Raw genomic sequence first — 23,957 nt, forward strand, 5'->3', positions numbered from 1 at the left:
TGCAATAAGACATTCTTTGGGTTAATAGCTATGTAGATAACTATGATTACATGCTACACATATATAATTAGATATGGTAAGTACTAGGTTTAAATAAAATTAAAAAATCCCACGTTTGTAAATAACCTCCCTAAGTCCTAGCATTTTGTGTCTCTGTCTTTTACTTTCATTTATGGTTGAGCATAACATTCTACCTGATGGAGATGCCCAAGGAAAGCCTGAGCCTGGGCTGTTGAGATTGCTCCTCCAACTGGCACAGGCTGCTTCTGAAAGTCCAGGCCATTTGTTTGTGTGCCTAAAAAGGAAGTAAAATAATTGTAACTATTAAGGCAAATACGCTCAAATGAAACAAAGTCCTAGACTTTGGTTACCAACATTCATTAGGAATCTATTTTGTATAAGTACTTTTCTAAGTACCTCTAAAGAGACGAGATTCAAAATAAAGAAAACACAGTAAAATGTTCTCTCTTCAAAAGGTACGATTAAAGGACAAATACATTAACAGCAGTAAAGTATAAAAAAGCAGACACAAAAATGTAAACAAAGTGTTAGCATCTCAGTTGTAGATTCAGTGACTGGAGCAACTGGGGGTTGGAACTGGAATGAAACTTGGCTTAAAGAAAGAAATCAATCTTACTCTTGTAAACAATGGTAAATGGGCTAGGCTCTCTTCTATTCTCATTTTATTTGATATTTTGATTATAGAGAGGAAATTCACTGTTGTTTGTGAGAGCAAGGACTTACTGGTGTAAACACTTCAATGAATGTCAATATGTTGGTGAAAGTAATCTTTCATAAGCATGAAGAAAACAAAAATGTTGAATTGATTTCTTCAGCTCAAAGTACTGATTGTTACATATGTCTTACTAGCAAGATTTTCTGAAATGCCACACAAAGGCTTTTTAACCATGATGTGATTTTGGACTAGGACTATTTTATGTAAAGATACAGAATTCTATCACCCAGAGGGATATAATTTATTGTTTTCAAATGGATACATTTAGATACTTGTGCTGAATAAAACATAACAGAGCACAGGAACCTGCAAAAACAATCCCAACAAACATGATTCTAAACCTCCAATCCTTACCACTTGGACATCCCAGAGTTCCATCCTCATACCTACCTGTATGTACACACAGAACCAGAGCAGACCAGCTAGGAGAATACAAGCTAAAATCTTAAAGGATGATTTCTAGGAGTGCTGATTTCTTTATTTCTTTGAGTTGCAATGAGATTTAATTTCAGGGCCTGGACTCACAAAGCCGGCACTCTACCACTGTTTATGTCAGAAGCAGCCTTTAGATGAAAAGCATTCTCTGTTTTCTGCAAAGCTGGGATGACAGGCATCCTATTTTGTTTTCCCAGGCTGTCCTCAAACTTTGATTCCCCCCACTCCATCTCTGCTTCCTCAGTAGCTGGGATTTATAGGCATGAGCTACCATGCCTGGTCTAAATGTCCTAATTTTAGCGAGGCACACTACACAAACCCAAAAGCTATTGAAGCTTCCTTGAAATAAGTATAAAAAGAACACACACATTTTTATTATATATACAATATTATAATTTTATTGTCATTAAGATGTTATACATAGGGGTTACCATTTTGGTGGTGGTGTTTTTTTTTTTGCCAGTCCTGGGCCTTAGACTCAGGGCCTGAGCACTGTTCCTTTGCTCAAGGCTAGCACTCTGCCACTTGAGCCACAGCGCCACTTCTGGCCATTTTCTATATATGTGGTGTTGGGGAATCAAACCCAGGGCTTCATGTATACGAACGAGTCAAGCACTCTTGCCACTAGGCCATATTCTCAGCCCCGGGGTTACCATTTTGTAAGTCAGGTAATGAGTATTTCTTTTTTTGGACAAAGTCACTCCTTCCTTTGCTTTTCCCCAGTTTCTCCCTCCCATCCCTGCCCACAAGTTCACATAGTTCATTTTTCATATAACACACATCACTTCTTTAATGATAGAGATATCATTACTCATTTTTTTCTTAAATATTCTTACAAACAGGAATTACAGTATGACCGAGACAAATATAGTTAATGAAAATAAGAGTACACTCTTGTTTTGGTGGAAATCTCTAATCCTAGTATGTGGGACATAGAGGAACAAAGATTTAGAGGTCAGACTACGTTTACAAAGCAAATATTTTGAAGGTTGGATAAATGTAGCTCAGTGGTAATAGAGTACTTGTCAAGCATGCACAAGACTCTTGGTTGGATCTGCATAAGAGGGGCGGGGAGAGAAACAGAACAAAGACTGTGAGATGAAAGAGACAGATATACGCAGAGGAAGAGGGGCTGAGAGGGAGAAAATGGTGCACTATTACACTATCAATCCTAACTCAACAAAACTAAGAAGAAAACTACTGTACACCATTAAGAGAACTTTGCTCAAGATATAGTAAATATATCAACTAAGTTGAAAGAAGATGAGACTCAGACAAACAGAGAAAAGTACTTGGAGATTATTAATACTCTGTAGGAAAATTTCTAGAACCACAATTTTTCCTCTGAGTCCATCAAAATTCTACACACTGATCCCACTTTCTGTAAATATAAGAAGCTCTTTTAAGTCAAAAAGCACTAAATAAACCATGCTATTTACTAGAGAATAGTCTATTATAGACTGTTAATAGTATCAGCACTCAAAACTATTATGTAACTCTGGGTCTGCCTCTTTAGGAAATGGTATAAAGATATGATAGCTGTACTAATTACTTATTGTATTTGTAATTATTTAAAACATGCTATCTTGACATCTTGAAGAATCTTTCTGGCTGACTGCACAGCCTTTTGCAGAAGTAAACTTCAACAAGTTCAAGAAATAAACATCTTTCTGGTTGGAGACACTGCCATTTCTAGGCCTAGTCAATTCTTAGCTGCTGAAGTGATTCCCATTATTCTATAATTATTAGGTATAAAAAGCAGTAACAAATAAGCATAGCACCTAGAAAAAGTGATTCATTCAATAAATGTTTACTGAGCCTTGATGTTTCAGAAATTCTATCTTCTAGCTTATAAAAGAGAATGCAGTGAGATCTTAAGTAGGTTCAAATCTATACATTCATTAAATAAATACCTTTTGAGCATCCATGAGACAAAAATCATAATGTTGGGAAATAAACAATAAAGAAAAAAAGGATATTAAATTTGGATATTAAAAATAAGTGCTGGGCTGGGAATGGGCCTAGTGGCAAGAGTGCTTGCCTCGTATACATGAAGCCCTGGGTTCGATTCCTCAGCACCACATATATAGAAGACAGCCAGAAGTGGCGCTGTGGCTCATGTGGTAGAGCGCTAGCCTTGAGCAAAAAGAAGCCAGGGACAGTGCTCAGGCCCTGAGTTCAAGCCCAGGACTGGCAAAAAAAAAAAAAGAAACTCAGGGACAGTGCTCAGGCCCTGAGTTCAAGCCCCAGGACTGGTTAAAAAAAAAGTAAATAAATGCTATGCGAGAAGAAAGAAGGTGTAGACAATTTACTCAGGGCACACAGTTCATGGTTTTGGCTTGAATTTCATAAAAATATATACACAATGTAGAAAATAGATCAGAACACATCAAATATTACCAAAACATTTAAAGAGAACTTTAAGAGGAAAAAGGGAAGATACTTTTAGGGAAACTTCCTAGAGGTGACATTTAAGTTGAACCTTAAGACTATGAGATGGATAGATTGGGAAGGGAAAGGAAATGTCAAACATTTTTACTGAAAGCAGAAGACACTATATATACTCGAGTTAAAAGGCAAAGTTCAAGAACCCTAATAATTTTAGATCTGGAGATGGTTCTTAAGGTTATAAAGATAAACAAGTCATGTTTCTATACCATAAGGAGGTTACAGTTAGGTTATGAGTGCTAGGGAAAATAAAGGACACAAAAAACAAGTGCTACAAAAAAGATTACCAACAAAAGAAAGTGGTACTGTCACTGTCCTCATACAAAACAAAGAGTGTAGTATTTGCTCTAAGAAAGACTTAATGGGCTTTATGAGATTTAGCGTCTACAGGAAAAAAAAAGTTTTTAAATGCAGGAGTTGAGGGGCAACAGAGTGACTCATGAGCCACCAAGATGAGGGAAGTGAGTCATCTAATGGCTCAGATGTAAACACACTTTATTATGAACCACTTTCCATCTCATTATAATAAGACATTTTGCTCATATACCAGGAGATGCCTTGAAAAATTGTTAAGGAAAAAAAAGGAGAAAGGTTTCCGTTTTTAATACTTCCTGGAAAATATTAAGATTTTCTACTTTTTAAGTATATTATCTAACCCACTAGAATGGATGTAATTTATTTATTTATTTATTTTTTTTGCCAGTCCTGGGCCTTGGACTCAGGGCCTGAGCACCTGGCTTCTTCCCGCTCAAGGCTAGCACTCTGCCACCTGAGCCACAGCGCCCCTTCTGGCCATTTTCCATATATGTGGTGCTGGGGAATCGAACTTCATGTGTAGGAGGCAAGCACTCTTGCCACTAGGGCATATTCCCAGCCCATAATTTTTTAAAAAGGAAAAAACAAACAGAGATCCTAACTGATGAATCCTAGTACACTGGTATGGAAATTAAAATAGTCAACCACTATGGAAAATAGTGTAGTGGTTCTTTAAAAAGTTCATCCTATACTTAATATATGATCCAGCAACTTTACTGCTGGATATATGCCTTAAAAAAATTAAAACTGGGGCTTAGGAAATGGCTCAAGTGGTACAGTATTTGCCTTATTGAGTACAAGACCCTCATTTCAAACCCTAGTACCTAAAATAAAATGAAAAGTAGAATAAAAACAAAATAATTAATAGACATATACAGACCAAATCCATGCATGTATATATTCAATGAAGCATTACTCACAATAATCAAAAAGTGGACACAACCCAATTGTCTACCCACAGAAGAATGAGTAAACAAGTTATCCAGCCATAAAAAGGAATGGATATATGTTAGAATGCTGAGCTACCTTGAAATATTTATACCAGGTCTAACAGTTATTGCACTATTGATTCACTTATTTATAGAAGCAAGCCTCATCTAACTGGCTATTTATAATCGCTTATAGACCAAGTAATATGAAATGTACTCCTTTTGGATTGTGTTCCAAAGTAAGAATAATGTCTTGAATAACCTGAGAGATTTTGGAACATAAAAGTTATGCTTTACATCAATTCAGCAGCTATATTTTAGATAACACCATATTATATTTCAATCTATAATGAAAAATATCATTTATGAACTAGTACTTGAATTAAACCTACCTAATAATCAAGTACATTATTCACAGATTTCTACTTATCAGTAAAAATGTAGTCAATATCAAATTAACCAATTGCTTATACTAGAGATACTTTCTAGATTACAGTGCCAGTATCTGTGTTTATCCGTCTATCACTTTAATAAGCAAGCACCAATTGAGTTCACAAAGTCAAAACAACTATAAGCCATAAACAAGAGTAAAAGATCTTCCAGGAAAACTTAGCTATTGCTACTTTTTCAGTGTGTGGAGGTGGTTTCTTCCATTTTAGCCACCACAAAATAGAAGGAATTTGGAGTAATGGAAATCTGTAAGAATCACAGCAACACAGATTCTATGCTACTTACAACAGCAAGAAGCATAATCAAAATTAGTAATGCAGAAGGAATGATTACTATATATGTGAGATTTCTACAACAATTGTATCATATATCCTTTACTTCCTAAGTAATATTATGTATGTTATTAAATTACTTTTCCTTTCTTCATTCTCTTTTTTGTTTTGGAGGTATTGGGGTTTGAATTCAAGCCTTGTGCTTTGAACTGCACTAACAGCCTTGGTTTTTCATTGGTTATTTTCAAGATAGGGTCTTGCTTAATGCTGAGGGCAGCCTGGACTTCAATCTTCTTTGTGCTTCCTAGCAGGGTTGGGATAACAAGCATGTTCCACTACACCCAGCCTGGTTGAGATGGAGTCTCCCCCATGAACTGTCCCCTTCCTGCCAAGCAAGTGAGAAGCCCTGAGTTCAAGCCCTAGTACAGGGAGAAGAGAAGAGAAGAGAGAGGAAGGGAGGGAGGGGGATGAGAGGAAAAAAGGAGAGGGGGGAAAGAGAAACTTTTTCATCCACAGTGCTTAGAAACCTTAACATTTTCCCTTTCCAAAAGAACTTTAATTGCTCAATGGCCTACCCTTTCTTTGCTCTGCTCCTCTACACTAGTATATAAACACCTTTATTATTTAAACGGAAGGCCTCTGACATCCTTTCACATTTTTCCTGTATTTAATAGTCTTTATAGTAGATATTACAAATAACCTTATTGAATACTCATTCTGTTACCTATCTTCTTGCTTTCCACAAATACATCAATACTATGTGATACATTGTTTTTGTTTATCTTCATCTTACAGCTAAGAAAACTGGCACAGAAACAAACAACACAGTCAAAGCAAAACAGAGTTAAATGAAAGAACCAGGATATGAATCTCAGTGATTTGGTTTCAGATCTGAGCTTTTAGCCACTAATCATATAAAACCATCGCAGAGTTTCCATTTAAGAGTTACCTACATTTAGTGGGGTGTGGTGAGTCAACGCTATAATCTAAGCTATATGGGAAGTAGAGATCAGGGGATGGAGGTTCAAGGCCAGTCTGGGCAAAAAAAAAAAAAAAAAGAGGAGGGTATAAAACTTCATCTTGACCAATGGCTGGGCACGATGGCATATAAGGAAGCACAATTAGAGGAGGATTACATTCTAGGCTGGCCTGGGTATAAAGCAAGACTTTTATCTTGAAAATAATTCATACCAACAGGGCTGGCAGAGTGACTCAAGTGACATTTGTACCTGAAGAGCAAGTGTGAGGCCTTGAATTCAATCCCCAGTACAACAAACAAATAAACATATAAACAAGTGAGCAAGCCTAATATTTATCATTACTCTCTCTTAACTATTCATTCACTTCTCTAAAACTCATAACTTGTTTTCTAACCCCTTACTTAAACTTTTTTTTTTCAGGAAGAAAGGAGTTTATTGGGGGAAAAGCAAACTGCCAACCCACATAAGATGGAAGCATGGGGAGACAGAGGGGAAGGAAGAAGAAAAAAAGAGGGAAAGGAGAGAAAAAGAGCAAGACAGAATAAGACAGAAAAGGCAAAGAGAGCAAGAGAGAAAGGGAGTAAGAGAGAAAAGGCAACAATCTTATTTCAACTTTTTAAAAGGTTGCCAGCAAACACAAATTCAAGAGTCACATGTTAAATACATTTTAACTCGAGATTTTTCAGATAGAATTTTGTTGTATGGCCTCAAACTCACCATCCTCTTGCCTTATCTTCCCAAGTGCTATGCTTACAGGTATATAACACCACACCCTGCTATCTTGAACTCTGGATAAAACTGAACAGTAACTCCACAAAATGGCTGTCTGCTGTGCGTGTGTGTTGTGTGTGTGTGTCTGTCTGTCTCAGTTCTGGTACTGGGGCTTGAACTCAGGGCCTCTAGCTCTTGCTTGGATTTTTCCACTAACATCTCCATTAGCATTTTGCTGGTTAATTATATTTAAGAGTCCCTTGGAGTTTCTCTATTTGGGCCAGATTCAAACCGAGATCCTGAGATCTCAGTCTCCTGAGTAGCTAAGATTATGGCATGATGGGAAGGATAGCTTTGGTAAAGAAGCACTGTTTATAAACTGATAGGCTGAACTGAAAGCTCTTTGTGTGACTTTTTCAATATACTAGCAACAACAACAAAAAGAGGAGTGTGAGCCACTGGTGCTCAGCGGTCTGTTTTACTTCTGATCGCTGTGGTTCTTGCTAAATGTCCTGAAGCACTGTCCCAAAAGAGCTTTCTATGATACTTTCTAACCGTACATGGCTAGTGTAACTAAGGAACATCATTCTTAAGTTTATGCAATGAAAAATTTTAGGCAGCCAATTGCAGCCACCTACTGGCCATCCTACTGGACAAAGCATGGAATTCTCTTTACCTACCAACCCTTTCAATGGTGTGTTAAGATTCTATCTCAAAAATAATTATAGCACAAAAATTGGATGCATAGCTCAAATGGTAGTATGCCCAACTAGCATGTATAAAGCCCTGAATTGAAACCTCAGTGCTGCTAGGAACATAAAAATAATGATGAAATAAAAGATTATATAAAATAGTCCCTAGATAAATCGAAGTTCAAAAATAAGAGAATACAATGGGGTACAGAGGCTTGTCAAGCCTGTAATTCAGCCTATTTGGAAGGTGGAGATCAGGATATTACTGTTCTGACTGAGACCACCACAAGCAAAAAAAAAAAAAAAAAGTCTTGAACTCCAACTCAACTAATGGCTGAACACAGTGGAATGTGCTTGTTGTTATCCCAGCTATTTATAGCACATGTATACAGTAGACTTTACCTAAAAAATAATTAATGTAAAAAAATAGCTGAAGGCATGGTTCAAAAGTTGTAGTGTGCCTGTCTAATATGCATGAGGCTTTGGGTTCAATCCCAGTAACTTTTTTTTTTGTTGTTGTTGTTTTTTTGAAGGAAGATAATACTTCAGAATCTGAAATCTGTAATTACTCTACTCTGGTTAAATGAGAGGTTTGAAGCTTATTTCCTGGTGATTATCTGAGGTTTCTTCTGAAAATGCTTGCATTTTATCTGGAAACGTTTCCAAGTGCTGGTTCACAGCTTCTTAAAACTACTTAAAAGTTCTTAAATTACTATGAAGAATAGCAGCCTACGTTTTCTGGATTCTTTCTCTTCACATTGAAGAAAATGCTATCTAGTCATCTCTTTGTGACTAATACCAGTGATAGTTCTAGTTAATAGTACAGAATGAAGACATTGTTCATTACCAGGAACTTCTAATAATGATATTGCAAAATACTACTTCATAAATGGACATTATGTTGTTTGGATTTGTAATTTATCATACAAATCTTGGGAGGGGGGAGGTCACTTGAATGAAAAAAGACAGCATAAGAGAGTTTTTTTTAGATACAGTAGTTCACATAATAAAAATGACAGTTAACTACAAATTCAATGGATCAACACTCGTTTCCTTCTTTAAAAGAAAATAAGTTTAATGAGGCAACAGTGACTTAGTTGTACTTATAATCTTACCTATTCAGGAAACTGAGATTTTAAAAATTGTGGTTCCAATTCAGCCTCAGCAGACAAATCTCAAAGATTATCATCTCCAATCAACCAGCAAAAAGCCAGAAATGGAGGTGTGACTCAAGTGTTAAGAGCACCAGCCTTGAGCAAAAACGCTAAAAGTGCAAAGCCCTGAGGTCCAACCCCTAATACAGGCAATCCCATCAAAACAAAGTTAAGTTTTAATGTTACAAAACAAATACTAAAAAACGCAAATTAAAATTTTATAATTAAACTCTCTCAATGTTACCTTCATTAATTATAAAAAAAATAGTTCTAATAAACCAATGGCAACACTGAAGTCTGAAGAGCTAGAATACTGATCAATTCTGAAGGTAACTAAATGATAAAATATCTAGAAGCATTCCAAAGGAACTTAGAGATATTTAAAACAAAGGTCTTCACACTGAATGAACATACCCACTACCATGATACTGACTTGCTCTACCTTCCAAATCTCCCATGATACAACTGGAAACAATTTCTCTCTAAAGTGAATCCTCACAGCTTCACATACGCTTTTTATGAATCTCCATTTCTGATACACTATACTTTCACACATTTTTCTTTCTGTTAAATATCTTTTTTTTCTTTCTCTTTGTACTGAGATTTTAACCTAGGGTCTTGCGTTTCCTAGGCAGGTGTTCTACCACTTCAGCTACATCTCCTGCACTATTTTACCATTGGCTATTTTTGAGATAGGGTCTTGTTTCCTCTTCTGGCATGTGCACCTCTTTAAAGCAGTGATGACAGACACATGCAACCATGCCCGACTTCTTATTTTGAGATGGAGTCTCACAGACTTTTCTGCCTAGCCAGGCCTGAAACCATGATCCTACTACTTGTATCATCCCACAGAACTAAGGTAACAGGCATGCGCCACTATATCCTGCTATGGGTTGAGGATGGGTCTTCGTAAACTAGTCTGCCTAGGATGGCCATGAAAAGTGATCCTCCTGTTCTCAGTCTCCCAGGAACTAGAAATATAGGCATGAGCCAACAGTGCTCCAAATGTAATAATGAAGAACAATCACTATTGTATTTGATTTTAGCAATCTTACTGCATACAATAGCTACCTTGCATACTAGAGACAACCTAATCTTCCTTCTGCTTCCTAACTTTGAAGAAAGGGACTTTTTTTTTTTTTACTTTTAAAGTTAACCTTTTATCTTTTATAGATTTTAATCCTAGCCTATCTCTTCTACCGTGGGTTTTTTGGTTTTGGTTTTTTTGTCCTTCACCCATTCTATAAATTGATTTAAACTTCCTCAAGAATACCTACCTACTTCAGAGCACTAAGTAAGGTATTTCTCTGATTTAGCTCTTGGGTAGTTACCATCACCCATCCCGAATCAGTTGTGTGTCTCTTTTATTTTAATAGGTTGTTAACTCCTTTAAGATTAAGGATTTTTCATCTGTTTTCACTTAATCTAATAACACCAAAGCAAAATATCTTACATACTGAATAAACAAATCTGAATTATAGGTTTTCTATGAATTAATGAGGATATTTAACAAAAAAAGGGCTATCAGATTTGGCCTAAGGAAATCTGGTAGGAAGCAAAGGAATAATTTACATAATCTTAAATATTTTTACAATATTATTCTTCTTAAAATCCCACAAATAAAAATTATTATCATCATTAATATCTCAGAATATGATCAACAAAAAAGTATTCTGAATTTGGAAAATGTAAGTCTTCAGTTTTTATTATAAGCTAACAGTTTTCCATTAAATTTTTTCACAAAGTAATAAAAACCATAACAAAATAAAAAGTGGCAGTTTATAGGTTCATTAGTTTTAAACAAAAAGTTACTACATAGGGATGTAATTATTTAAACAAATTATAATTTATTTCTAATATGTCAAACATGACAATATACAGCCTAGAATTCTAATATCTTCTGTATTTCTAATTGACATCCATAGGAGGTACTAAGAATACAGTGCCAGATTCTGAATATTTGATTTTTTTTTTTAATTGGATTTTTTTTTGTCTTTTCTTTTCTGGAACTGGGGATTGAACCCAGGAAGTTGTAATGCTGGCAAAGCAAGGCAAATGCCCAGACCCTTAATATTTGAGAAACTGACAAAGTTTCTGCTATTTTTAAGTGAATATAAAGGTCTATAAAGTAAAATCTATAAATTAACCACATCAACATACAGTCCAACTGACAAACAAGATTGAGCTATTATGCTTCATGGTTAGGATGTTTTATATCAGTAGCTCTCACACAAAAAGTTAAAAAAAAATCTTCTTCTAGAGAAAAGAGGAAAAAAACCAATTGTCACTGTTAGTGATGGAAGAAAAGAAGTCTAACAAAGTGCCAGGTCTGAGTTCCTCAATCACCCGTTTGGTTGAATTACAAAGTAACTGTCCCAACTAATTATGTTTTATGATGGGAACAAGTCTATTAGACTGTTCCAAAGAACTCTAGTTTCTCTGTTAGAGGAAGCAGAAAAGAAGCAACCTACAGAAGAAAGTTATGTAATAGTAAATAAATACAATCCTAGCTCCAGCATGTACCAAATCACATTTGACCAAGTAATATTCAAGTTGCTCTGCATCTGCCAGATATGTGTCCAAGTTAAATTGAAAGTTTCCTCTTTTTGTTCAATTAGATTTAATTAAAAAGCTGGACTGGAGAACTTTCTCTTACCTGTGCTGCTATCTCCACTCTCCATAGATGGTTTACTGGTTTCTGACGGATTGTTCATTCTTGAGTCTACAATAAGTCAAAGTGGATAATGTTTAAAACACTGAAGTGGAAGATGAAGTTAAAGGGGTAAAACTGGCGGTATATTTGTGTCCTGCTAATATGTTACAAATTAGAATAAAATGCTATCTAAAAAAACTCAGGATCTTGGACATTGAAGGTAGGTACAAACAAATTATCTAAAAAAATTAGGATTCTCCTAAAAAATACAGAGTAAAAACTATGTATTAGAAAATAGAGGGAAGGTATGGGGTGGGAAGGATGGGTGAGAATGTTGAAAGGGGTGACACTGATCAATATGTATCCATAAATTGTTCTGTTAAATGGAAACTCCTTTGTACAACTATTTAAAGATAATAAAATAAAAAAGAAACATATAGAACATGTACATATACATATATAACAGATAGCTTAGAAAGAGTAAATGCATTACTGTATTAAGTATAAAATATGTTAAGGAAATAAAATTGGGGAAGGACCTCAAAAGGTAAGATGTGTTATTCCCAAATGAAGGATTTTCTGTAGAATATTCATTATGACAAAATAGCAATTAAAGTAGGCTAAAAGAAAAAAACAACTTCCATATTAACTCTCCTCCTTGACCAAATTGAACAGGTCAACATGAGAATGTTTTCACAGTCACACCCACTTAAAAAAGTGTATTGCCTTCATATCCCAAATGAATTCAATAATTTGGATTTACTTCTTTTGGTTTATCTATTTATCTATTTAATCTACAGTAAAGAAGTGATCACCAAGCTATATTCGCTAACCCAGAAAATAATGAGACAGGACACAAGTAATACTGTTCTTCCTCTACCTCCACCTCTTAAAGGTAAAAGTACAATCAACATGACATATACACTTGATTCTATATCTACTGCAAACTCAAACTTTTGTAACACCTATAATCCAATATATTTATTATCAAAAGGCCTTGTCTTTCCTTTTTACTGACTTAAAAAGTAATTAGTAGTGAACAAATACCTAAAACAATATTGCACCTCACTTTTTTTTTTATCAAAAAGCACATTTAGTTATCTGCAGGAAAGTTTTAAATTGGCAATAAAAATGATCATTAGAATTCAAAACCACTGTCCAAAGTTGCATTATGCACATGCCTATATAATATGAAAGCTGTAAAAGCTGTATAACAATTTTCTAATATAGTAAAAGTCTTTATAACTGATTCTTATCTTCTGGGCTTAAGACAGTTCAGTCACATTGTTGGTTTGTTCCTCAGATGGTCAAAGCCTTAAAATACGTATGTTTGTGGTCATAAATGAGGGCAACTCTGTAACTTCCTTCCCCCACTGTCCAGAAAAATTTAAATACCACCTGAAATCATACTAAGTAAGGCTTGAAAGGAACAGGTGTACAACTTAGTGAAAATCAGCTTTCTGAATGACTTAACCAAAATCTTACTAAAGCTAACAAAGGACAGGACAGAAGTTAATGGAATACACCACTAACCGTTTTAAAGGGAAAGGAGGAAAAATGATAAACCAGCAACATTCATAAGGGGTAACAATTTCCCCACATACACAAGCACCAGAGAAACAAAAAAATAATTTGTAACAAGTCACCTAAGGACAGCTTACTGAACTGTCAAGAACTTTAAATGTATTTAATGAAATTACATCAAACACAAAAAGAGAATCCTATCAGTATTTACCACTTTGTAGAAAATGAGCTGTATAACTTGTGGGCAGGTATGGGAGGGGGAACTGGAGGAAAGCAAAAAGGAAGGGGTGACACTGTCCAAAAATTGAAATGTATTCATTACCTGACCTATAAAATGGTAAGCCCTCTATACAACACCTTAAGAATAACAATAAAATCAGTTTCTTTTTTTTTAAAAAGGAATGAATAGTAAGATTCTGGATAATAGTACAACAATGATAACAAGAGTGTTTCAGTGGTAACTGAAAGTAATTTCTAACTCTGAAACTAATGCTAGAATATTTCAAAAAGGTATTTTTCTTTAATTTCTTGAGTTCCCAACTTAGGAAATGTGAAAGAGAAAATACAAGCAGTTACTGTTTGATTTAAAGTACTTTTCTCTCTAAGCAGTAATTTTTTTAAAAAAAATTAGGACTATGCCACTTAACTGACTAAATGTAATGAGCCTGATAGTTTAAAGTCACAATTTGATGAACTCTTGACATCAACTTGTAGTTTGTACTATGTACCCTCTAGTTAGTGGTTTTTACATAGGTGGTTTAGGCCATGCTTTCTGCTAAGAATTCAATCATTTCCTGAAGTATTAATTTACTTTATACTTGACAACTGTTAAGGTGTTAGAAAGAGCCTCAGTTTCCAAGTAGGGAAAAGAGAAAAAAATCATTTGCAAGTTTTCAACTAAAAATCTCCCAGTTCCTAGAGCGCATACCATCTGACTTTCCCAGTATCCTGAAAAGGTTTCAGTAACTGTGCATATAGACATACTACACAAAATATGGCCACCATATTTTAAGTATCAATGTAACTTAGCAATCCATTTTAAATCTCAGTCACTAAAGATGGCTTAAATATTTACGTAGAACACTTCCCTCCTGAGAAGACTTGCTGTTCTACAGGGAAAACTCTAAAAATAGGTTTCCCAAGAATGTAAGGAACTAATTGGTTTCAAAAAATAAAAAGGAAGGATAATCTTGCACAAAATTTCAAAATAGTAAACCAGTATAGATCTAGTACACAAAGCACAGCAATCACCTGCTGTATTAATATTTATGCAAACAATTCTGCAGTACCCGGTTTCCATCTTATTTTTCATTGAACATTTCTTGTGATACATTCTCATTAGATATGCAAAGTATTTATTAATATGTACATATTATTTAGGTACAGTTTATATCTTGGTTCTGACTTAAAATGCTTTTAGAAGTTCATGAAAAAAATTTCCACAGAAACTTCCAAAACACAAAAAGGCCCTCCATTCAAGCTAAATTCTAAATCCACAGTATTTATTGAAAATAAATACCCTCTGAACCAGAAGAGCTAGTCCTAGGGAGGAACCTACAGCAAGCTCAAGTATGCTTGTGCTTTGCAAATGCTTCGCTCCTTCCCTGCTCAACCCACTCCCCTCACTGGTTGCATATGTGATTAAGCATTTATGCATAGTCAATCCCACACCCACTATTTCCATATTAAAGCTTCTAAGAAAAGAACTGTGCTGGTACCCACCTAGAACATAGTCACTGCAGTCCAGCATTGCTGTGAAATCTTCTAGAGGTGCAGACAGTCCAAAGTAGGGAAGAAACAGGTAGCGGTCTGGGGTGGGGGTATGAAGGTACTACTGTTCTAACAAATCTGTACTTTGTTCTTAAGAGAACAGGGTGGAGGAAGTGGAAAGTGAATTAACAAGAGACGCAAAATACAACTTCAGTTACACCATAGCAATCTTCAACTGAATAAGGAAACTTCAGTTGCTCAGAGGAGTTTTAGTCTCTCCTACCAGCTAGGACTGACATTGTCAAGGCAACTGAAGCATGAAAAGTTCCCCTTTTTGTAATAAAATAGAAACAAAGATTGCAGCTGGCAGTTTCCATAATGAAGCTTAATCAGTATGCGCGTGATTAGGGCCTTATGCAAATCTCTCCTCGTTAGCACAGCAGCCAGCACTTTGAAGTCCATGAACAATTCATTTACAGAATACACTGAAAGCGCTCTCTGCATAATTTAAATCATTGCATAAATATTTATCAGCTTATTTGCATATTAATTGGCAGTGAAAGAAGGAAAAAATTATCTCCGGAGTGCCAGCATAATAATTAGGAGGATAAAATGAGATTTCTTCCAATGGCCTGGCTTCCTGGACCTAACTTGAGATTGTACCAGGGGAGAAGGGATGGACAGCAGACAGAGTTCTGATAGAATGCCACTAAAATGACATGTACAAATTAGAAACAACTCTACAGACTTAAGCACCTTTAATCTTATTCCTGCTGGCAACAATGACTTCAGTAATAAGAAGATTTGCAAAAAAGCTTTCTACACAACCCAAATAATCCCTAGGAAACAATTAGCAAGGTAGAAGCAGAACACAGGCTGTCAAGATGGTGCTAGTCTACTGATAGGAAATTTTCCAGTTATTAACACACACTGCCAAGAGAAAGTCCTACTTAAAACACAGCAACAGTGTGAGTTCTGAAGTAGGGTGGTATGTATGGAAGTATCTTTGAGAGTATGGATATTCATTGTCTGTAAGTCTTTTTATAGTAATCAAATTGACAGAACCGATTAGAATTCTACTGATTATGCAATAAATACCCTCTCATCAAAATCACACTCAGAAAGAACATACTGTTACTTAGTATCCAGATCGTCAAAAATGGGCTTTGTAAACTGTAGAACTACTTAGTATTTTCAAATAAATTTAATAGATCTCTATCTCTCTGTTATACATGTGTGTTTGAACACATTTGTTCAATTTAAAGTGAATTTACAAAACTATATAACCCCTCTGTATTTCAGTTTGACAATGAAGAAAAAAAATTTTAAGTGAATTTAAAAGGTAAAACAACAACCTCAAACCTTTCAGGAATACAGAATAACATTATATGCTTATCATTAAAGATTATTCAGGGGAAGATTTAAAAAGCACAAATCAGGGACTAATACTCTTTTTTAAGAATAAAGAAACTGAGTCATAGAGAACTAAGGCACATTTTATGCAATACCACATTAATAATTTGGAGTAAGAATTTAAAACCAAATCTTGCTTGACCCTAAGATCTGAGCTCTTGGCTATTCCTATGCATTATGGATGAGTTGTACATACATTGAGGGAATTGTGTGGTAAAGCATCAATATAAAATGCCTTGTTTTCAACAATAAGAAAGGAGAACAGCGACCAGTAATTGTTGTCAAAGACTGTGTTTAAAAATCAAGCATAAACAGATACAATGAGGAGTGCACTAGCTATGAGGAGAGTTCTCAAGAGTGTCCTCCCATTATTTGCTTTTCTTCAGCATCTGTCTTCAAGCATAACATGTCTGATTTTTGTTCGATTTTTTTTCTTTTTGCCAGTCCTAGGGCTTGAACTCAGGGCCTGGGCTCTGTCCCTGACTTATTTTTGCTCAAGGCTAGTACTCTAGCACTTGAGTCACAGCCCCACTTCCAGCCTTTTCAGTTTATGTGGTACTGAGGAATCGAACCCAGGGCTTCATGCATGCTAGGCAATCACTCTACCACTACTAAGCCACATTCCTAGCCCATAACATGTCTGATTTTTAAAATATCTATTTAGTTTCCCACAACATTAAAGCTGAAATTAAATTCATCGTGCAATTTAGGGGTGAGGAGGGGCACAGGGAAGTGGACCTGAAGCATGAACTCAGGGTGTGGGTGCTGTCCCTGAGGTATTTTTTGCTCAAGGCTAGCACTCTACCACTTGTGCCACTGTTCCACTTCTAGCTTATTACTGGTTACCTGGAGATAAGAGTCTCACAGACTTTTCTGCCCAGCCTGGCTTCAAACCATGATCCTAGAATATCAGCCTTCTGAGTTACTAGGACTACAAGCATGAGACTCTGACACTCAACATCAACATGCATTTAAAATAAAAATGAACACTAAAAACATTTCCTTGCAAGATAACTATTTATAGAGCCAGAAACCTTTCCTAACCCCCCCCCGCCTTTTTTTAAAACCAGCACTCTACTTACATTGAATTTCTGTTTTAAGGAATCACAAAATGCTTATGTTTAAAGTTGGAGGAGATACTTTCACACTGCCAGTGAGTGCCTATAAGACTATTACAGCTCCTCCCATCCTGGAGCCTTAATGTTCTCATCTCCATGATGATAATGGCGCCTTTTCTTGGGATGCTGTGAGCTAAGTGAGTTCATGCTTCGTAGTATACAGCGGAGGCAGCTGCTCCAAGAGACAGCAAGTCACCTGACACATATGGTATATCTTTTGAAATCAGCAATTTTAATGAATTAATGCATACAACTTTGTATTAAAAGCAAGAAAATACAGAACAGAATGCAAAATCCAAATGTATTTTTGAATGTTTCAGAACGATTTTAGTAAAAACGGGAGAAATAGTAAAGAGAAACATTTCCTGTTCTCCATACAAAAAAACTGGAATTCAATACAACATAAAATGAATTTTAAAGGTATAATGTATTCAACTGTACAAGTTCTGTTTGGTAGAAAATATGAAAAGCAATGGTGACTGTGACTAGAATACAGTAGGTGGCAATAAATGTTTTATTCCTTTCTCTTCTGCATTCACAAAATTTTAATTTATTGCTTGCAATTGTTAAAGAATACCTCAGCAACTTACTGTCTGCCTTTTTTGTACTTTATGTAGCAACATCTTTAAAATATCTTTTTTTTTGCCAATTTGGTCTTTCATATACATCAAGGAGAGATGACTTGAAGCTATAGCCAGGCAACTGTCATGTTTGCTACACCCTGTAGTATAATTACCTCTCATACCCCCAGCACATGGTACCTCTGCTCTATAGTGAAGCTGCAGCTCCCTCACTCACATGGGCTACATTACTATACAGGACGGGATCCCCTCATCTCCTCTGAAAAGCTGTATGTACTGCAAGAAAAACCCTGGATTATTCTTCAAATTCTAAGGCAGGTTTAAATATTGAAAGGCAATCCAGGCCTCTATAGAGGAATTGGGTGAGTAGGATAAGTGGGGAGAGTTACCATCTCTCCCATTTTACCCCCCAAAGGACAAAAATCTCACATGTTCATTTCAATTAGTCTTTTGCCTGAAATAACAGCAAAGAATTACTTGGATTAAAACTAACTCACACACCTCCCCCCACAAAACCTTGCAATTTTTCCCCCAGAAGGGTCTGTGGGATTGTCAGCATGAGTTAATCCAATTCAACTGCTTTGTTTTAACATAATGGTTTGATATAATGGCTGTTTCCTTTGGAGAAGAGACTTAACAAATACTCTTGAAATATCTAATGCTCAGATGAACTACAGGAGACAGGGAGATTTATAGAAACGAGAAAGAACAGTAAATAGTATCTTAGAGAAGTATAAGGAGAGGGCTGGGGATATGGCCTAGTCGCAAGAGTGCTTGCCTTGATTACATGAAGCTCTGGGTTCAATTCCCCAGCACCACATATACAGAAAACGGCCAGAAGTGGCGCTGTGGCTCAGGTGGCAGAGTGCTAGCCTTGAGCAAAAAGAAGCCAGGGATAGTGCTCAGGCCCTGAGTCCAAGGCCCAGGACTGGCAAAAAAAAAAAGTATAAGGAGGAGCTAAAAGGGCAAAGTTCAAATTTATATAACTTAAAATTTTGCCAAAAAACCTGTCCTTTCTCCAAAAGGAGGGAAGAATAGTTTTCTATGACCCCAAATCCATGGCTAACATTATTAATGCAAAAATAACCTTACAATGATAAGCAAAGTTTTGGGCTAGTCTAGGTCTCATTAGGAATCACATCTTTGTTAGAAGTGAGTAATTTTGAAATACATTGCAACTGTACATGAATGTAGTATAACTTCGGTGAAAGCTGCTGATCGCATGGGAAAGAGAAATAGGCTGTATTGGGAGTATGTGCTTGGGTTGTGCTAATAAGGAAGGTAAATGAGGGTGAATATCATAAAAGTGGATGACATTTATGAAAACAGAACAATGACATCTGTTGAAACTGTTTTAGGAAGGGAGAAGGGTTTAGAAGGGGTAACACTGAATGAAATACAGTGTATACATGAGTGGAAATGTCACAATGTATTACTCCCTCTGTAAGTAATATGTGCTAATAAAAAAAAGTAAAAAAAATACCATGCTAAATTGACCCTAATGGGAAAATACATTAAGAAACCACTACTTCTAGTGTGAGTGAACTGAGGTCAGCTTATACTCTACCCTGTTAAGTTATTAACATCCAAACCTGGGCACATTCCAAATGAAGCATCACTTGCACACACTCTTCTGTAATGGTTCTATGCCTAGTCTAATGGCTGAATATGTCCAATTCACCAACCACTTCCTAATCTCAGCCTGGGCAGAAAATCTGACACTATTTACAATTAACCACTAGTAGGAAAAAGTGGAAAGTGGAGCTGTGGCTCATGTTGTAGAGTACTACCCTTGAGCAAAACATATCTAAGGGTCAGTGCCTTGAGTTCAAGGCCCAGTACTGGCATATATGTGTGAGCAGACACACACATGAGAACTGCAAATGACTTACAAATAACCCACCCCAAAACAAAACAACAAAAGTAAACTTCTTGGGCTGGGGATATAGCCTAGTGGCAAGAGTGCCTGCCTCGGATACACGAGGCCCTAGGTTCGATTCCCCAGCACCACATATACAGAAAACGGCCAGAAACGGCGCTGTGGCTCAAGTGGCAGAGTGCTAGCCTTGAGCGGGAAGAAGCCAGGGACAGTGCTCAGGCCCTGAGTCCAAGGCCCAGGACTGGCCAAAAAAAAAAAAAAGTAAACTTCTTGAGGCCGGGAATGTGGCCAAGTGGTAGAGTGCTTGCCTACCATGCATGAAGCCCTAGGTTCAATTCCTCAGCACCACATAAGCAGAAAAGGCTGGAAGTGGTGCTGTGACTCAAGGGGTAGAGTGCTAGCCTTGAGCAAAAAAAAGAAGCCACAGACAGTGCTCAGGCTCTGAGTCCAAACCCCAGGACAATCAATCAATCAATCAATCAATCAATAAAAATAAAAACTCCTTGACATCCACATACAATTTAATTTGCTAATAATGCCCAACTATAAAAGAACATTCTATGGCTTGAAAACTTTAAACTCAAAGAGAAGTGAGCGTTCAAATGACCACCATTCTCATGCATGAAATGTAACCTTTAGAGGTCAGTGGGTAAGGTGATCAGTGTTAAACAAGTATATACCTAAAATGGAATTTCTATCATTTACAAAAAATCCACATGGATAGACACTACAAAAGAAATGTAGTTACCACGTTGGCTAATAAGCACTGCCAAACATGAGACCTAAGGATAATCTTAATTTCCTAGGTAAACTGAGGCTGAGAGAATTACCTTAGGGTCACACAGCTAAGTGGCAGAGAAAGTAGGAGGGGATAAATCTACAGGGAGGCATGAGATGGAAATAAAATATGCAGAAAATGTTATCCCATGAGATGGAAATATATGGCTGGTCACCCCACCACTGAGCCACGCTTCCTTCCATTCTGCCTTTCTTTTTTGTTAATAGTTGATTTTATCCTACAATATTTGTTTTGAAAACAGAAATGAACCACTGCTTGAAAAGTATCCTAAAAGTTGGACATGGTGGTTCTGGCCTGTAAATTCTAGATACTAGGAAAGTTAGCATGGGGAGGTTCAAAGTTTGGCAGGTTAAAAAATTTTTTATTGGGGTCTCATGCTAGTTGCTAGGTAGCAACAGCATGTAGCTGTTTGAGTCATGCCCCAGTCCTTTCTTTCTTTTTTGTGTACGTGCAGATATTTTTTCAGTGTTTTTTTTCCCTTTATTGTCAAAGTGAAGAACCGAGGGGTTAGTTTCATATGTAAGGCAGTGAGTACATTTCTAGTTCAACTTGTTACCTCCTCCCTCATTCCCTACCCCCTGTGTGCCCCCTCCCCACAGGAGGTGTACCATTGGTTTACACAAAATGGTTTTGTAAGTATTGCTTTTGGAATCTTTTGTCTTTTTATCCTTTGTCTCTCAATTTTGGTATTCCCTTTCCCTTCCCTAGTTCTAATACACATATATACAGTATCCAGAGTACTAATATGAGATAGCAGGGGTAAGTGAAATCAACTCCATGTTATGGAAACAAGTGTTATATCATTGTAATTATTTTCAACAAGCCATGTGAAACCGTACTCGTTTTTCCCTCTCGTATTCCCTTGGTTTTACCCCCAGTCTTTTCTGTACTTGCCATTTATAAGACAGGATGTTGAATTTGGCCTAGTTGGTCTGGACCAAGAGTCTCCTATTTATGTTTCCCCCATAGCTGTTAGGCCAATTCCATTACGCCTGGTTATTTTTTGAGATGGGGTCTCTAGAACTTTTCCCCCAGGTTGCAACCCTCCCTAGTAGCTGGGATTACTGGTGGGAGCCTCCCACAAGCAGTAATGGGGTACTGCCTAACCTAACCAGTCAATTAAGTGGAGGACTGTTAAGAAAGTAGCCATAGTAGGAAGCAGTATTGGAGTGGGAATAAGAGAGTGTACATTGTATGAATATATCAACATGTCAAAATGAAACTGCCGTGTACAAATAATTGATGCTAAAGAAATTGGGGGATGAAATAGTATTAAATGATACATGCTTCTAGTCTCTTTCTAACCTGACTTATGCAACTGTAACCCCTCTATACAGCACCTTTACAATAATTAAAAAAGTAGACATCTCAACAAAAGAGAAAAAAGTAAACATATCACTACAAAATTCATATCCTGAATTTCTTCCTTACAAAGGGCTAAATCTTGTATAGCTCTACTAAAGTTTTACAACTATATTACACCATCCATCATTCTTTACCTCTGTAAATGAGTTTGGCTTAGTCTTTGATTTTGTGAAAAAAATTGTATTTAGTAAGTGCTTCTAGGCATGAGATAGGAATTAAGAATGACAATGCTAAACCTCAGGATGCTCATAAGCAAATAATAGAAACTGTAAGCAATTACTAAAATATGTGACTATAAACTATGATCATTGCAGTGTTAAAGAACAGGTGACTCCAGGATTTTATTTTTTTTCTATTTATTGTCAAAGTGATGTACAAAGAGGTTAGAGTTTCATATGGGGTAGATTTCTTGTACTGTTTGTCACCTCCTCCCTCATTCCTCCCTTCCCTCCTCCCCCTTTCCCTCTCCCCCCATGAGTTGTTCAGTTGGTTTACATCAAACAGTTTTCCAAGTATTGCTTTTGGAGTCTTTTTTGTTGTTGTTGTTTGTTTGTTTTTTGCTCAAGGCTAGCACTCTGCCACTTGAGCCACAGAGCCACTTCTGGACGTTTTCTGTATATGTGGTGCTGGGGAATTGAACCCAGGGCTTCATGTATATGAAGCAAGCACTCTTGCCACTAGGCCATATCCTCAGCCCCTCGTTTGTCTTTTTATCCTTTGTCTCTCGATTTTGATATTCCCTTTCACTTCCCTAGTTCTAATACCAGTATATACAGTTTCAAATGTACTCAGATAAGATGACTCCAGGATTTTAACACAGGCCTATAATTTGTTTTGGTGTCATTGGCTAATATTCTACTTTGACATCCAGAGTGTGATTCTTCCCAATTCTACTTAAAAAAAAAAAAAAAATGCTCGTCCTGAGCCTTGAACTCAGGGCCTCAGTACTGTCCCAGAGGGTTTTATTTTTAGTTCAAGATTATTGTCTACAACTTGAGAACACCTCCCCTTGCCAAGTTTCCTCTTTCTTTCTTTCTCTCTTTCTCAAACTCTCTCTCTTTTCCCTTTCCTTTTCCCTTCCCTTTTCTTTCTTCCTATTTTGCTGGTCCTGGAGTTTGAACTCTGGACCTGGGTGCTGTCCCTGAGATTCTTTTGCTCAAGGCTAGTGGTTGAATAGTTTACTGGAGATAAGAATTTTATGGACTTTCCTGCCCAGCTGGCTTTAAAACCCTGCTCCTTAGCTTTTAGTCTCCTGAGTAGCTAGAATTACAGGTGTCAGCCACCAGTACCTAGCTAATTACAACTTAAATCCATGAAAAACCAGTTTTTTTTAATCCCATGGTATGTGAATTATTCTCAAACAACCTCTAAACTATCCTGTTTGTATTTGCTATGGAAATGTGTATCTTCCATTCAGGATTCCTAAATTTGTATGACAAAACAAAAGTAATAAATATGCAAGAGTACTGCCTGAGATACAAAATTAAAAGGCATTCCTTCCTTCACTCAGTTAAGTAAAATATTATTAACCAGTACAGTCCTAATTATTCCTAATTTATTTATTTTTTAACTGTGTTAGAGCCACATGGCGTAGTGATCACTTCTAATCCCAGCCCTCAGGACGATCAAGTTCAAAGATAACCTGGGGCCCAAAGCAAGACCTTGTCTCACAAACAGAATATATTTATTTACTATGTATATGTGTACATAAACTGTACATACATATAAATTGTTTGCTATTCTAGTTTGCATTCTCATGTTCATTTAGGATATTCTTACCTTGTATGTATAAT

General features: G+C 36.5%; 1 protein-coding gene across 6 annotated transcripts in view; it reads right to left on the reverse strand.

The window, feature by feature from the left end:
- Pou2f1 (POU class 2 homeobox 1) overlaps positions 1–23,957 on the reverse strand; it is a 147,654-nt gene that overhangs the window by 47,303 nt on the left and 76,394 nt on the right. For 5 of the 6 annotated variants that reach the window (XM_048357589.1, XM_048357583.1, XM_048357587.1 and 2 more), the window contains 2 exons: positions 11,779–11,844; positions 195–295 (listed from right to left, as the gene is read on the reverse strand). In XM_048357589.1, the coding sequence (XP_048213546.1) occupies positions 195–295; positions 11,779–11,844 (167 nt within the window). Of the gene's footprint in view, positions 1–194; positions 296–11,778; positions 11,845–15,021; positions 16,396–23,957 lie in introns of those variants that run through there. The other variant, XM_048357584.1, reaches the window with a different exon arrangement.

The sequence above is a fragment of the Perognathus longimembris genome, chromosome 11, assembly GCF_023159225.1.
Source record: "Perognathus longimembris pacificus isolate PPM17 chromosome 11, ASM2315922v1, whole genome shotgun sequence".
Taxonomy (NCBI): Eukaryota; Metazoa; Chordata; class Mammalia; order Rodentia; family Heteromyidae; genus Perognathus; species Perognathus longimembris.